The sequence below is a fragment of the Antechinus flavipes genome, chromosome 1 (genome assembly GCF_016432865.1).
Source record: "Antechinus flavipes isolate AdamAnt ecotype Samford, QLD, Australia chromosome 1, AdamAnt_v2, whole genome shotgun sequence".
Lineage (NCBI taxonomy): Eukaryota > Metazoa > Chordata > Mammalia > Dasyuromorphia > Dasyuridae > Antechinus > Antechinus flavipes.
The window spans coordinates 155,732,733-155,750,128 of record NC_067398.1 but is presented as its reverse complement, the minus strand read 5'-3'; the positions used below and the strand labels follow the sequence as shown (position 1 = coordinate 155,750,128).

General features: G+C 35.1%; 1 protein-coding gene and 1 pseudogene across 1 annotated transcript in view; one reads left to right on the top strand and one right to left on the bottom strand.

Moving 5' to 3' along the window:
- The window catches only part of DMGDH (dimethylglycine dehydrogenase), a 95,346-nt gene extending 78,006 nt beyond the window's left edge, over nt 1–17,340 (bottom strand). Inside the window, exons 1-3 of the mRNA XM_051991807.1 lie at nt 17,056–17,340; nt 8,722–8,896; nt 6,171–6,269 (exon numbers count right to left, since the gene is read on the bottom strand). Coding sequence (XP_051847767.1) covers nt 6,171–6,269; nt 8,722–8,896; nt 17,056–17,174 — 393 coding nt within the window. The 5' untranslated portion in view covers nt 17,175–17,340. The remainder of the gene's footprint in view (nt 1–6,170; nt 6,270–8,721; nt 8,897–17,055) is intronic.
- Nucleotides 13,474–13,555, top strand: LOC127546165 (uncharacterized; annotated as a pseudogene).
- Nucleotides 17,341–17,396: the final 56 nt, after the last annotated feature.

The following is a 17,396-nucleotide window of genomic DNA, read 5'->3' as shown; positions in this document are numbered from 1 at the left end:
ACCCTTTGGCCTAACAATGCGGCTACTAGATCTGTATCCCAAAGAGATCATAAAAAGAGTGGAAAGACTTGCATATGCAAAAATATTTATAGTAGCCTTTTTTGTGGTGGCAAAATATTAAAAACTGAAGGGATGCCCAACAATTGGGAAATGGCTAAAACAAGCTATGTTATATGAATATAACGGATTATTATTATGCAACAAGAAATGGTGAAGAGGAAGATTTCAGAAAAAAATTTGAAAAACTTATATGAACTGATAGAAAAGGAAATTAATAGAACCAGGAAAATATTACATGCAGTATTAGCAAAATTTTAAGTTGATCAACTATGACTGAGTCGGCGCTTTTCAGCAACATAATGATGCAAGACAAGTACAAAGAATTCCTGAAGGAAATTGCCATTGACAACTAAATAAAGAATTCTCAATGCAGATCAAAGTATATTTTTTCACTTATTTTATTTTTCTCATATTTATTCTTTTGATCTGTTTCTTCTTCATAATTGAGACTAATATGGAAATATATTTTAAATGATAATACATGTATAAACTATATCAAACTGCCTACCATCTTTGAAAGAGGAGAAGGGAGAGAGGGAAAAAAATTTAGAACTCAAAATTTTGTAAAAATGAGAGCTAAATATCTTCATGACATGTAACTGGGGGGAAAATACTATTTTAAAAAATAACTCAAAGAAATTACATATTCTTAGGAACTTATAAAATGTCATTATTTGCCTTTGTTATCTGATTTGTTTTATTTTCTATCCTGTAGATCAGTGTTTCTCTTTCTATATCCAAAAAACAAGCAAACAACAACAACAACAACAAAACCCAAAACCCAACCTCTAAACACAGAAAATTGATTTCATTATTTTTTCTTTCTTGCTTTCGTATACTTATTTAACTTTCTTGATATTTCTTTTATTTATGTCATATATACTGCTCATATCTAGTTTGGTTTTAATGTTGTATTTTTGCCTCACATGGCTCTTTTGTTGAGCATACATCTTTTTCTTTTATGTTAATGATTAGACAGATTTGCAGTGCATATTATCTTAGGTTACAGCTTAGTTCTTTTTCTTTCAGGATATACTTATTTTTCCTTTGTGATTTTTTGATGGCAATAGAAAAAAAATCTTAATTAAATTCCCTTTATTCTATGTTAGAAGGTATTTTTCCTGGCCACTGTTAACATTTTTTTGCTTTTGATTGAAATTATTAAATTTAACCAATGTCTATCCTAGATTTTGTAGTATTCTTTTGTTTACTTTTTTCGTAGAGGTAATCTGTGAATTTTTCTAATTAGTTGTCTGTATTCAGAAATTGTGACCAGTTTTCTTGGATTTGTACCTACGATGATAATATTCAGGTTTTTTTTTTAATTTGTCATATTCTTCTAGGAGATCTGTAATCATTAATATATTTCTGTGCTTCTTGTTTTTGTGTTCAATGGTTTTTGCTTGTTTAGAATTTACATGTTCTTTAAAAATTGTCACCATTTATTTCTCTTATATGGAATACTTTCTATCCACCTTAATATTCTTGAATTTCAAATTTTGTTATTTTCTCCACTTCTTTAGAGAGATTATTCATTAGGGATTCAATTTTTCTAATCAGTTGAGTTTTAAGACTCTGCATTAAGAGTTCTAAATTCTGACCTATATTCATTCCTAATTTCTTTCCTAAATTCACTTCTATTTTGACTCATTCTAGAATTTCTCTTTGTTTTTACGTGAACTCTAGGAATCTACAAACTTCTGTATTTCATCAGTTATTGATTAATTTTCCTTTACTTTATAATTGGCCAAGAGATAGCTTTGTATTCTCTTTGTTAACTTATTGTAAATATTTTAGGCTTTTGAGATCTCGCTGTTGACTTATTTAATTATTCTCTGCCCTTTTAATGAGAAGTTTTCTCCAGAAATCTTTAATGTTCCAACCTTTAAAAAAAATTCCCAGTCATTCTTGATCTATCTTCTGTTATCCCCTTGAGGCTATGCTGCAAGGCTGCCTCAGGCTCCTCAAGCCTTGGAGCATATAGAATTCTCAAGTTGGAGTTACCCCAAGGGGAAGGTAAAGGGGCAGGTAAAGACTGGTCCCAATTGTATTTAAATCCTTTTTCCTTAAGGCTTGGCAGAGCCATAGGTGTTGGCCCCTGCTCTTTTGTTCCCTCTTCTCCTTCTATCTCTTCACTGGGCTGAATCTAAGTCGGTAGTTTTATTTGTTTGTTTTTTGTTTTTGTTTTTGTTTTCCCCTAGCATGGAGAAAAGAGAGTTTTTCTGGTAGAGGCTCTTTGGTCTTGAGATTTCTTAACCTAGAGGCAGCCCACAGTCTTTTTTTCTTATTTAGATAGGCAGGATTAGTGTCTGCTTCTTATTGCTGGTTGGAAGATATAATGATAAGAGTCTCGGCAGCAAGGGGAAAGGTTTCTATGGGTTTCATTTATAAAACTGTTAAATAGGAATACGGAGGCTGATTCAGTAGAATTGCTGAGTGAATGCTTTAAGAATTAAAGTTGCCCAATGTTCAATCATGTAGATTTTTTTTTGTAAAGGATTTATCCAAAAAATACTTTTTTTGTAAGGATTCAGCTGCTTTCTCTACATCTGGCTTTTTTTTTTTTTTTTTTGAGGATTAAAGAGCTTAAGGGATCTGAGGAAAGTTATTACTATGTCAATTTGATGATCACATGACCTTGAAGTCCACTAGGTCATTTTTTTCATCTCCCCATGGAAGGTATGTGTACATTTGTTCCTTGTAGAAAGGACCTGGGGGACTCAGAGGAGATTCAGAAGTATGGACTTTTATCAGAGGAATTGCCTCTCCTGGTGTTCCATTAAAACAAGCTGTCAAGCAAGCTCTCTTTCCCTTTTCACCTTCAAAAATCAGACTAGAGAACAACAGAGCAGACCTGAATTCCAGAGTGGGGGGCAGAATCTGTTCCCATGCACAGTTCTCCCTTCCCTCCCCCCGAGACTTATATCAGAACTATATGGTAAAAATAGATATGTATTTGTATGTGCCCTAAGAGAATATTTAATTGACAATATACAGGAATTCTAGCTTCCTGTGTGGAGAATTTTGAATACTCTAATCAGAATGACCACAGAATCTGGCCTTCAAGCCAAAGAAGAAAGATCTCCTAAAGCAGGGGTCCTAAAACTTTTTAAATAGAGGGCCAGTTCACTGTCCCTCAGACTGTTGGAGGGCCAGACTATAGTAAAAACAAAAACTTTGTTTTGTGGGCCTTTAAATAAAGAAACTTCATAGCCCTGGGTGAGGGGGATAAAGTCCTCAGCTGCTGCATCTGGCCGTAGTTTGAGGACCCCTATCAGTATAAGTTAAATACAATATATATACATGTCCATACAGTTATTTTGCTGTACAAAATAATCAGACTTTGAAATATTGTACAATTAACCTGTGAAGGAAATAAAAAATGCAGGTGGACAAAAATAGAGAGATAGGCCAATTTTCTTTAGAGAAAATTGTTCTAAAATGTTAAAATCAATCATTCAGTATTTCTTAAGTACCTATTATGTACTAGGCACTGTGCTAAGTTCTGGGGATACAAAAAGATGTAAAAGACAATCCCTGCCTTCAAGAGAGGGAGAGTTCACATGCAAATATATACATAGCAAGCTATATTCAAGGATTTATAGGAAATAACAATGAGAAGGCACTGGAATTAGAAGAGTTTGGGGGAGATTTCCAATCAAATATAGGATTTCAGTTGAAACTTAAAGAAAGCCAGAGAAAATGTTTGTTGCTTGGTGATGGAGTATCTTGAAATACCCAAGAAGCTCGAGATATGTCGCTTGACTGAAGATTACAAGGAAAGGGGTAAGGTATAAAATGACTAAGAAGGTAGGAGAGGACTAAATTATAAAATTCTTGAATGATAAATAGAGCATAGATCCTGGAGACAAAATGGAGCCACTGGATTTCACAGAGATGGGAGTGCATGTGGAGTGTGTGACAAAATCACTTTGATGGCTGAATAGAAGACAGATTGGAGTAGGGAAGCAATTGAGACAGGTAGTTTCACCCACAGGCTATTCCAATAATTTAGCCAAGAAATAGTGAGGGTCTTTATTAGAGTGGTAGCAGTGGCACAGGAAAGAAGGCAACATCTTTGAGAGATATTGCAAAGATGGAGCTGATAGACCTTGACACCATATTGGATGTGGAGGATGAGAGAAAGTGAGGAGTGCAGAATGACTCTTGGTTTGCCAGCCAGAGGGATTAGAAGAATGGTTTTGCCAGCTTCAATAACAGGAAAGTGGCAGAGCAGAGGAGGATGGGGGAGTGAGATCTGTCTTGGACATATTAAATTTAAGATGTCTACCCAACATTCAGTTCAAGACATCTGAAAGGCAGTTGGAGATGGCAGACTGAATGAAAGTCAGCTGAGAGATCTGGTCAGGGTTTGAGAATCACCAGCATAAAGATGATTAAATCAGCTTCTATTAGAAGCTGATGAGATCCCTAAGTGAAGAAGAATAGAGGGAGAAGAGCACCCAGATCGGAACCCTGTGGGACACCTATAGTTGGAGGGCATGCTCTGGGAGAGGATCTAGTAAAGGAGTAGTTAAAGAACTAGGAAAGACTGGTATGCTGAAAACTTAGAAAGAAGAGAATTATCAAGGAGAGAGTAATCAAAGTCTCAAAGTCACTGAGAATAAGGACTGAGAAATAATGGAATACTATTGCTCTAAAAAAAATTATGAACAAACTGATTTAGAAAGGCCTGGAAAGATTTACATGACCTGATGCTGAGCAGAACAAATAGAACTAGCAATACAATATATACAGTAACAGCAAGATTGTGCAGTGATCAACTATGAAAAACTTGGTTCTTCACAGTGATTCAGTGATCCAAGGCAATCCTGATAAACTTTGGATAGAAAAACCCATCTACATCTGCAGAGAGAATTATGGAGAGTGAATGTAAATCAACACATGCTTTTTTTCTTTTTCTTCTGGATTTTTTCTCTCATGCTTTTTCCCTTTTGTTCTGATTTTTCTCTCCCAACATGATTGATAAAGAAATGTGTATTTTTAAAAATTAATGTACATGTGTAACCAGAAAAAATAAAACAATAAAAAAGAAAAAATAAGGACTAAGAAATTAATGGACAAGTAGGAGATCATTAGTAACTTTGAAGAAAGCAGTTTTAGTGGAATAAGGTTGGAAGCCAGGCGTTAAGAAGAGAGTGAGAGGGGAGAAAGAGGAGGCAGAGTTTTTGAAGATTTTAGCTACAAAGGGCAGAAGAGATAGAATCAAAGTTAGCAAGGATAGAGGGATCAAATAGAGTTTTTTTTTTTTCAGGATAGGGGAGACATGCAAATATTTGTATTGTATTGTAGAATTCTGGGCTCACTTATTTTAGATATTCATTGGGCTATTAATGTTTTGCTTTTTAATCTATAAAATCAGTCAACATTTATTGAGCCCCTAATCTGTGCCAAGCATTATGCTGGAGATACAAAAAGAAGCAAAAGGTAGTCCTGCCTCAAGGAAGTTATAATCTAATGGGGAATAAAACCTGTACAAAATAATAACACAAAATATACAACATAATATTCAATATTATTATATTATACAATAAAATATACAATAATAAAACCTATACAACCTTAAAGAGTTTTTGTGAAGTTCAGATGAAATAATATATATAAGACTCTTTGCAAACCTTAAAGCATTAAATAAACTTCAATTGCTGTTGCCATTATCATTCTTGTTGAGACAGATGGTAAATCTGCCTCATATGACTTTTAGACAACTCAGAGAACAAATACAGAAGGGCCTCAACTTAGATATGAATAATACTGGTGTTTTGTTTTGAGAGTGGTTTCATATGAACTTTTAAAAAAATCAGGGAAGAAAAAAATTGATTATATAAAGACAAAATTCTAAGATATTATAGACTGAATTGATTTTTAAATGAATACCAGGGATTTTCACAGTACACTCTAATCTGATTCTTACATTATATCATAATTGTGTGCTACTGAGGTAATTGCATGTTCTCATCCACACAGATGAGAAGAAGCAATAAAGTTGAAAAGGAGAGCATTTTTCACCAGTTTAAATCCTTTTATGAACCTTGTTTATCAAAGTCAATGTTGATCTAAATATGAATTCTTTCATTTAATCCATTTACCTGTCCAGTTTCTTCTTCCAATTTTTCATAAAGCTTAATGCTATAATAATGTATTTTCTTCAAGTTTATGCCAGGATGAAAATAAGTTGTTAAACCTGCCTTAGAAAAGAAAAAGGAAAAAGAATCAGTATCTTCAGAATTTTTACAGTTAACCTGTTGGGAATTAAATAGCTAACATCACATCAGTCCCCAGAATAGAACAAGGGATTCAGCTTGAATATCACCTCCACCATAAAGTTTTCTCTGTTCTACCAGCCTAACTTTTTTTTTGAACTCTTATAGCTTCTTTTGTACTTCTCATGCACTAATAAAAATCTACTTTTTATTAAAGTTGTATATATTTGAAAACTATGTGATTCAATGGTTAGTGCACTGGACTTAAGAGTCAGAAAGATCAGAATTCAAATCCAACCTAAGACACATCTTAGCTTTGTGACTCTGGACAAATCACCTAATCTCTATCTGCCTCAGTTTCCTCAACTGTAAAATGGGGGTAATAAAAACCTCCCAAGATTGTTAGGAGGATACAATGAGAATTCATGTTTAAAGTACTTTGCAAACCTCAAAAAGCTATATAACTGCTATTAGAAGTGGTGTAAAGGAACATCATAGAGAAAACATGTGATAAGAAAAAGAGATGGGCTGATCATGTAGATAGCATGAGTAGCCCTACTATTCTACTGATACCACAAAATATTAAAAAAAAAAATCCTAGAAGGTCCTTAGTTCTCTGGGTGAATACTCTGCAGATATGTACAGTGACATCAAAAATTAAACAGAATTAGTAGTCACAGGTGAATTTTGAGCTGCTCCCAATGGAATCTTCACCCATGTCAATGAGACACCAGATCAAATAAATTATTGAAGTAAATGTGTAACTTATTTCTTCTACTAAATTGGAAGCTTCTTGAGGGCAAAGGATCATTGAATTTCAGGCTGTATTTTGCATACAGAATGTTCCAAAAGTCTCAGGGCAATTTTAAGTCTTAATAGAATAAAAAAATTCTCTAAGACTTTTGAGAAATTGTATCTGTAACTGAATAAATGAATGAATTAAAAGTGTCAGGTTTAGCCCCTTCACAATAAGATACTGTGAAGACATAACAAATATATGAGCTTCCTTGACATCGATTCAAACAAGCAAATAAAAATTAGAATCAAAAAGCATTTATTAAAGCATTATGAGTAAGCAAAGCACCATTAAATTGTTCTCTGTCCTCAATATGCACAAAAATAAATAAAATACAAAGTAAGGAGTTATGGAGATTAAAAAAAAAAAAAGATACAAAGTACTCTAAGAAATGATGAGGCCAGAGAAGAACATTTTCATGAAGAGATACCTCAGCAACAATGTCATCATTGTGTATACTTTTTAAAAGTACAATTGAATTCTTAAAAAAAAAAAAAAAAAACATTTAGTTGCATTAATTGTAGGCTTGGAGATTGTATTGAATTGAACCAAACTTGTGATTTCACTGATAGAGGAAACTCCCAATGATGAGCTCTTTAGTAGGAGTGAATAGGAATTAATAACGAAGTAGGAGGTTTGATAGAAAGAGCATTGAATGTCTCAGCCCAAGGAGGGAGAATTTCAGCTCTGCAACTTAACTGTGTAAATTTAGGTTGTTTCATCTCAAATTCCTTCTCTGGGAACCAGAATTTAAACACTCCCTACATACCTCAAAGCATTATTGTGAGGGAGATGTATAAACTTTAGAGCTATTCTTTTTTTGGCGAAGTAAGTGAATAAACAATACCTTGATGCTGCTAAATAGGTTCCACCTATTCCTTTCAATAAAAAGTCTACAAACAGCAAAAGATTCTGCTTCTTACCCATTTTCAAATTTAATGATTTGTCCAAGGTCTCATGGTAAGAAATGGGAAAGCTGGGGACTTAAACCCAGGTTATCTGATTCCAAATTAAAAATAGTCTCTTCCCTTAGTTTACATTATAGTGCATTCAATAAAGACTCTGTGGGGCTTCTTAACCTGGGGTCTGTTGACTTAAAAATATATATTAATAATTTTATTTTAATAAAATTTGTTTAATAAAATTTTGTAATTCTATGCATTTCATCTTGTAAATTTAAAAATAACATTCTGAAAAGGGGTCCATAGGTTTTATCAGACTGTCAGTCTGATAAAGGCTGTATAGAAATAATGGGGCCTTTGAGTCAAGGAAGATGTAGGTTCAAATTTTGTCTGACATATATTGACTCTGTGATCTCAGATAAACAAATTTTAGTGACCCTAGACACCTTGCTAAATGTGTAAATTTTAGAGGGGGCACCTGCTTGCATTGATAGTAAGAAGTATTGTTTATTGTTGTTGTTGTTGTTTAATCTGATAGTTTCATGTTCTAAACAGTGAAAAGAGGAAAGCAAATCATAGGCAATGAATTTATGATAAAAAGCAGGAGGGGCAGGAGTGATATCTTAAATATATGTACATCTTCATCTTATCTCCATTCCCTAGCATAATGCCTTGAACATAGTAGAGGCTTATTAAATGATTGTTGAATGAATGAATAGATTAATAGTATTTTTCTTACTGCATGCCATGTAGACCCAGCAGTGAGTTCAGATGCTTCCAAAAGTACCACATCCTTCATTCCAGCTTTGGCCAGATGGTAAGCTAGGCTCACACCAACACAGCCACCTCCAATGATTACTGTCTCTGCTGTGTCTTTCCATCTTGTTTCTGAAATGGAAGGTGCTTTTCCTCCTCTGAAAAATAAATTTAAAAGTCACTTATTTTCCACAGTCCTTCATATAGATCCAAATATCTTCTTATATATAAATGTTTATCTGTAAACCAAGGAGGCAGGTATTTTATGACGTATAGCACAATCTAACTCTTGGAGAATCAAGGTTAGACTATCAAACTGTGCATACCCTTTGATCCAGCAGTGTTTCTACTGGGCTTATATCCCAAAGAATTCTTAAAGAAGGGAAAAGGACCCACATGTGCAAAAATGTTTGTGGCAGGTCTCTTTGTAGTGACCAGAAACTGGAAACTGAACGGATGCCCATCAATTGGAAAATGGGTGAATAAATTGTGATATATGAATATTATGAAATATTATTGTTCTGTAAGAAAGGACCAACAGGATGATTTCAGAAAGGCCTGGAGAGACTTACATGAACTGATGCTAAGTGAAATGAGCAGGACCAGGAGATCATTATACACTTCAACAATAATACTATATGATGATCAATTCTGATGGGCATGGCTCTCTTCAACAATGAGATGAACCAAATCAGTTCCAATAGAGCAGTAATGAACTGAACCAGCTACACCCAGGGAAAGAACTCCGGGAGATGACTATGAACCACTACATAAAATTCCCAATCCCTCTATTTTTGTCCGCCTGCATTTTTGATTTCCTTCACAGACTAATTGTACACTATTTCAAAGTCCGATTCTTTTTGTACAGCAGAATAACTGTTTGGATATGTATACTTAGATTGTATTTAATTTATACTTTAATATATTTAACATGTATTGATTGCCATCTTGGGGAGGGGGTGGGGGGAGGAGGGAAAAAGTTGGAACAAAAGGTTTTACAATTGTCAATGCTAAAAAATTACCCATGCACATATCTTGTAAATAAAAAGCCATAATTAAACAAATAAATAAATAAAAATAGAGATAACAAGATTATACAATGATCAATTCTGATGAGATGATGCAGACCAGTTCCATTGATCTTGTGATAAAGGGAGCCATCTACACCCAGAAAGGACTGTGGGAACTGAGAGTGGATCATAACATAAAATTTTCACTCTTTTTTTATTGTTTGTTTGCATTTTATAAATCTCTCTTGTTTTCCCTTTTTGATTTGATTTTTCTTGTGCAGCAAGGTAATTGTATAAATATGTATGTATATATTGGATTTAACATATTTTTACCATGTTTAACATATATTGGATTACTTGCTATCTAGAGGAAGGGGTGGTGAGAAAGGGCGGGGGGGAATTGGAACACAAGGTTTTGCAAGAATCAATGTTGAAAAATTATCAATACATATCTTTTGAAAATTAAAAAGCTTTAATAAAAAAAATTAATGATAGGTAAGTGGCACTATGAATAGAATAGAACATTGGGGCTAATGTAAAAAGACCTGAGTTCAAATTCAGCCTCACTTACTAGCTGTGATACTTATCCTTTATCTGACTCACTTTCTTCACTGATAAAATGGAAGTGATACTAGCACTTATCATTCAGAGTTGTTATGAGGCTAAAATGAGATAATGCTTAGCACAGTGCCTAGCACATGGTAATGCTTAATAAATGTTTTTCCTCTTCTTTTTCTCTTTTTCTTTCTTTCCTTCTTTTCTTCTTTCCTTTCTTTCTCCCTCTCTTCTCCTCCCTTCTTCCTTCTTTCCTTCCTCACTTCCCTCTTTCTTTCCTTTCCTTCCTTCCTTCCTTCCTTTCTTCCTTCCTTCCTTCCTTCCTTCCTCTAGGTACAGTGCCTGCCATATAGCAATACCTAATAAATGCATTCCCCCTTTTTCTTTTTTTCCTTTCTTTCCTTCCTTTCTTACTTCCTTCTTTTTCTCTCTCTCTCCTCCTTCCTTCTTTCCTTCCTTCCCTCTTTTTTCCTTCCTTTCTTCTTCCTTCCTCCTTTTCTTTCTTCCTTTCTTCTTTCTTCCTCTCCTCTCCTTCCTCCCTTCCTCCCTCCCTCCCTTACTTCCTTTCTTCCTTTCTTTCTTCCTTCCTGAATGCCTATTTGCTTTCCTCCTTTTCTTTCTTCTTAAATTGTGTCAGTAACTGTACTAAGTGCTTGTGATAAAAAAGAAAAGCAAAAAATAGTCCCTATCCTCAAGATGCTTGGATTCTGAAGAGTGAGACAACATATAAATAACTGTGTATAATGTGGGATATTAAAATGGGGACTGAGCAATAAAGGCTCAGTACTTACAGCCTACTCAGTATTCCCTGCCTGGTTTCGATCTAAAACATAGAACTTAGAGAAATGTCTGGGTATCTATGAGTGGCTGAGAGGTAATTTTTAAATGGGATTGGGGAGTTTTCTAATTGGCTTTGCAGGTAGAATTGAGTTCACATATATAAAAAGATCAACATACTCCTTCCTCAGTTGTTTTTCTTATAACTAGCAGAATACAAATTGTTGTGATCTGGATAGAGTGGAGAAGGCAGTATCTACCTTACCTCTGGTAATCACATGACTTTGAGTATTCAGTGCCTTTTTCTTTTCTGTTTATTCTTTCATGAACAGAGATGAATTAACATCATGAGAAAAAATGGAAAAGGCAATGGGTTGAACTTCAGAAAGCTCAACAAGCTAGAAGAGGTCTTCTCAGCATGTAGAACTCAGCATGTCACTGTTTTCCTTAATAATTATAATGGCAGAAACCACTGGATCAAGCATTTAGCAACTGAATCCAGTGAGGAGCCAGCCCCATCATGAGTTGATTGCCTCAGGAGCTGATATATCAGATCCTGCAAGAAACTATTCCAGCTGAGCAAACTATTAGCCAGCTGTGGCCATATCTAGAAGGGAACTTGGTGGAAACACTATAAAGGGAAAAAAAGGACTCCCTGTGTTATGAGCTACTTCCTTGGACAAATATATGCACTGCAAGAATGTCTCTGTACCTTTCTGCTTCAAGACTGAGGCCATTCTCTCCAGAGACCTAGTGTGTGCAAAAGGGGAAAAATTCCTCCAGTTTAAAGGATGCTTTTGTAATTTTTGTAAGTATTCTCAGTAACATTTTCAGTAAATATTCATCTTAATAGCTAATTGATATTAACTGGATAATTGAAAGGGGGAACACACCAGATAGGAGCTTATGAGTGAAAATACTAGAAAATTCAAACCTTTCAGTGAAAGTACTAGAAAATCCAAACCTTGAAGGAAGAAGTAGTTAGCCATTGGCAGAGAACCAGCCTGCCAGAGCAAGGTGGATTTGGGAAAATTAGTCAGGAAGGCTCTTCTTCTCAAGTTCAAAGCCATCCTCAAGAACTTACTAGGCAAGCCACTTATGTTTCAATTCCTCATCTATAAAATAAACTAGAGAAGGAAGTGGCAAACCACTTTTGGCACCTATGCCAAGAAAATCCCAATGGGATCATGAAGTGTCAAACATAACTGTAATGACTCAACCACAAAAATTGACTATCACCCATCACTATCTACTACTCATTCACATACATTTCTACTACCTTCATTTACTCAAATATATATGTGTGTGTGTGTGTGTGTGTGTGTGTGTGTGTGTGTGTGTGTGATATAGAGAGAGCATATTAATATCAAAAGGGAAAATTTCAGACCTTAGGAAAATAGGGAAAAGCCCCCTGCAGAAAGATGCACTTGAGTTTTGGGGAAGAGAGTTTTAGAGGTAAGGGAGAAGAATATTCCAGGTATGACGCATAGTCACAACAAAAGCATGGAATTGGAGTGACATAATTATTTGTTCTCTCCCCTTCTCTGTTTCACATCATCTTAGAACTATTATGGTTTAAAATATGTGCATTTGTTCTAGGGATGATTGTGGAATCACTGAAAATTCTGTGCAATTTCCCGGAAAAAACCCAGCCTCCTATTCTGCTTCTAGTCAATTCTGGGTTTTTTTTTTTTTTTTAGACAATTTTATTGTCTATCCACAGTGCCCAAAATAAATATACTTATGAATAGATTCTCTAGATTGTATACCCAAATCACATGTCATAGTGTCTACAAATAGCATTTTTAGTGCCTGGATTTTAATGTATAGATTGTTAGACTTAACCCTTTTGAGTCAGCATGAATCCCACTGAAGTCTCATAATGTTCTAGGCTTAATGCATAAATAAATCATCTGAACACAGAGACATCAGGAGAACCTCTCTTCTATGTCTCATCCTTTCATTTAGATTCAGTGGCAAGATGGGAAATGACTGAGTACATAAGGATGACAGAAATGTATTTAAAGTGTCATACTGAAATTGGATATCACTGTTTTCCTTAATAAGAATTATCATTTGTGTAGCACTTAAAAGTTGGCAAAAAAAATTACAAATATTATTTTATTTATACATAACAATCCTATTAGGGGATATTATTATTCCTATTTTTATAGATGAGGAACCTGAGGCAGACATAGGTTTAAAAAAAAAAAAAAAAAACTTGTCCAGACTCACTTAGCTAGTAAGTACCTGAGATAGAATTGAAACTCACATCTTCCTGACAAAGCTGAATGTGTGAGCCATGAAATTATGATTTACTATCAGTAAGTGTTTGATTTATATAACTATTTTATATACCTATATATCCAGGGTCATATAAAAATTTTTCAGATAGCTTTGCGCAGTGGCAGTATCGTAGCCAATGAGGTTTATCCGAGGCGTGATTATTGCTAATTGAAAAAAAATTTTTCAGATGAAATGGAAGATGTTTAAGAAGCCCTAATCTATATAGTAGAGTGGATAGACTACTGGGCCTGAAATCAGAAAGATTCCTCTTTATAAGTTCAAATCCATCTTCAGACACTTACTAGCTAGGTGATCCTGGACAGGTCACTTAATCCTGTTTGCCTCAGTTTCCTCACCTAGAAAATGAGCTGAAAAAGAAAATTGCAAACCACTCCAAGAAAACCTCAAATGGGATCATGAAGACTCAAACACAATGGAAATGACTCACAACAACAAAAATAAACTGTACTACCCATTACTATCTACTACTTATTTATATACATTTCTGCTGACTTCATAAACTGTTATTTCTAATACTATTATTTATGATCCCTGGTTAAATTTTTTCATTGAAATATAAAAAGATTTAGAAGACAGCTTTTAGCATTCTCTTCTGTTCAGTACCTATGGCCGAGCATAGACAAGAATTACACAGGGAAGGCATAGATGGGTTATGATCTGCAGGGAATAAACTATACATCATAGATCCATTGAAGTCTTAGTGTATAAAATATTGCAGTGTAATTCTCACTGTTGTAGCCTTTAAAAAATGGCAAGGATAGAGAAAAGGATGTCCTATCACATTCCAACTGATGAGCATTCCATTCCTTTGGAGAGATTGGTAAAATCCATTTGACCCAACAATACCATTACTTGGTCTATTTCCAAAGATGATTAGGGGAAAAGCAAAAGAATCTATGTGTTCTAAAATGTTTATAGCAGCTCTCTTTGTGATGGCAAAGAACTGGAAATTACAAGGATGTCTATCAATTAGAGAATGGCTAAATAAGTTGTGGTATAGGATTGTGATGGAATACTACTGTGCTAGAAGAAATGACAAGCTCAATGATTTTGGAAAACTATGGAAAGACTTGCATGAAATAATGAAGAACAAAAAGAGCAGACTTAAAATAACATTGGATATATTGTACCAGCAATATTGTTTTAAGAATTATTTCAAGTAAATAAGTTATTTTGTCTCTTATAAATACCCAAATTAATTATAAAGATATATAAAAAAGATGCTGTCTGCATCCAGAAAAAGAATTGATAAATTGAAATATGTATAGAGTAATTTTACATATGTGTGTATATAGGAGTATATATACACATATGCATATATAATGCCAATTGTGTCTAATGGTAGCTATCTTGAGGGGAGAGGTGAAAGAAAAAACTAAATTTATGTGATAATTTTGTATTTTTTAAAAGAATAATAAGTTTTGAGTAGTAGGCTTACAGTTCCATGTACACTTATTTTATTTTATTGTACTATGCTATGGAAATGCATTTTATTCTATCAATTAAAAATAAAATGAAATAAAAGATATCTTCAGGGTCAAATAACTGACATGTGTCAGAAAAAAACCCAGAATTTTCTTACTCTGAGAACTTCATACCACATTACCTCTCTCCTATACCACAGTGTTCAATATAAAGATCCATTTTCCTTCATTCTTTTATTTGTTCTTTAAACTATAACTTTTTATCATCCCCTTTTGTACTTTGAACCAAAACAACATGCTCCATGTTTTTGTGGATTGGCTATTTTCCATAACAGATTAATTTTTAAGCCTCAGTCATGTGTATTTCTCAGTGGAAATATAGAAGTAAAGAATATCAAAACTGAAATTAAATTTCAGAAATTATCTTGTTCAACGCCCTCATTTTACAAATAAGAAAAGTTTAACACAGAGAAAGCAAATAATTTATCCAATCCCCTGGCATAGTAGGCAAAAAAAACTTGGACTATAACCTTGGCCTCTTAACAGAGAGGTGGTACAATGGATAGAGCATTGAGTTTGCAGTGAGGCAGAGCTCAGTTCATATCTAGCTTCAGATACTTAGTAGCTGTGGGCAAGTCACTTAAACCTCTGCCTTAGTTTTCTCAATTGTAAAATAAAAAAGGGGAAGATAATAACATCTACCTCAATGGAATTGTAGTAAATATCAGGGAATAAGCATTTAGCACTGCCTAAATGCCTAAAACATTATAAGTGTTTAACAAATGCTTTTTCTTCCTTCTTAATTTCCAGTCTAGTATTCTGTGTTACAACATTCTATTGGAGATTTGTAAAGTTATCTGCCCATTAAATCAAAATGGGATTTATTTCCTTTCTAAAATTTCATAAGGATTTTGGCCAAATAATTTATAGCCAAATAAGGGAAGTATAAATGCAGGAACACAAATACAGCTTTTTCTATTCAAAGAGGATGAAAACTTGTCATTTGTTTGTTACAGAAGCATCAGATTTAGAGCTATAAGAAAACAACTAGGCTAATCCCTTTATTTTACAGATAGGGAAACTAAAACCCAAGTGATTCACTCACTCACAAATCATGTAACAAACAAGATTTCAGCCTGGAATTCTCTACTGCTCTCACCAGAGCTGCACCCTACTCCACTGTTTCCATTTATGTCATATTGGGTGATTCTTTTTTTGTCATTTTAATTTAACCACTCTCCCAAATAAACATCATTTGTCATCTGAAAAGACAGCTGTGTTTTTACACAGCACAAAGTAAAACAGACACTTTATGATTATCTGGCTAATATAAGAAAACAGTTACCAAAATGGAATTTGTGGGCATAAATTTTCTTATTTAACTGCCAACAAGTGATCCTTTTAACCACTAATAAATTCATCTTTGCCAAATCTTTATTTCACTCTTAGTAGTGAACAGAGTCCACAACTCAACAACTGTTGATTGGCTGCATACAGCAGAGAAGCATTGTGGGGTAATGAAGAGAGAGAGAGAGAGAAAGAGAAAGAGAGAGAGAGAGAGAGAGAGAGAGAGAGAGAGAGAGAGAGAGAGAGAGAGAGAGAGAGAGAGAGAGAGAGAGAGAGAGAGAGAAAGAGCGCTCTTGTCCTGAAAGTGTGGAAGAATCCCACCTCTGAAGCTTAGTGGTGTCTGACTTTGGGCAAGCCAGCTAACTTCTCAGTATTTCGGACAACTTGCTAAGAGTCTAAGTCGTAAAGATGAAGTCTCTCTGTGCTGATAGATGCTGACAGATGCTCACTGGAAGTTGCCCACACAGGTTGGAAGAAGGAAATGTCAGATACTGGTCTTTGGGAATATAAAGAAAAAATATGCCATCTTTTCCCTCAATGAGTTTGCAGTACTTGTTATTTCGATTAGGGATATTAAATTCAATTAAACTGTAATATGAGCTAAGTGGCACTTCATAAAGCAAAGGCTCTTGACCTGTAAGAATGGCAATATAAAAAAGCAAAGACGCTGTAAATCAGCATTAAATCCTATAGCTGTACTTGGAAACGATAAACAGACATAGGAGCTGGACAGCTCCATCTCTCCTTCCTCTGGCGACTTCATTCTGCCTTCTAGAACTCAGTCTGAACTAGAACGCCAACTCTTTCTTATCCGACTCTACCATACCACCCTCACCTCTCACCTCCCTTTCCAGCCCAGTCCCGAGCAGACCCAGGCCTCCACACTTCCTCACTCACCCTTCCTGGAAGGGGAGCCCGCTGCTGCTGCACACTGACCGCAGCCGAATGCCCGGGGTCAAGGTGGATTCTATTTTTCGCAACTGAAACCTCAGCTGTCTTAGGCCACCCAGAAGCATGGCTTGGGTAGGACAGGCTGACTTTGGGATACGTGCAGCCCCCTAACAATCCCCAGGTGGTTCCTCAAGCAATGATCCTGGACGTTTCTGAGCAATCAGGCGCCCCAGTCCCGGTAATGGCTCCTTAGGGGCAGCTTGCGGTTCGGCCCGGGACTGGTGCTGACAACCCCCCAGGTTGGCCTAAGACCCACCCCTATCCGGACGTGGGCGGGAGAAACGGGA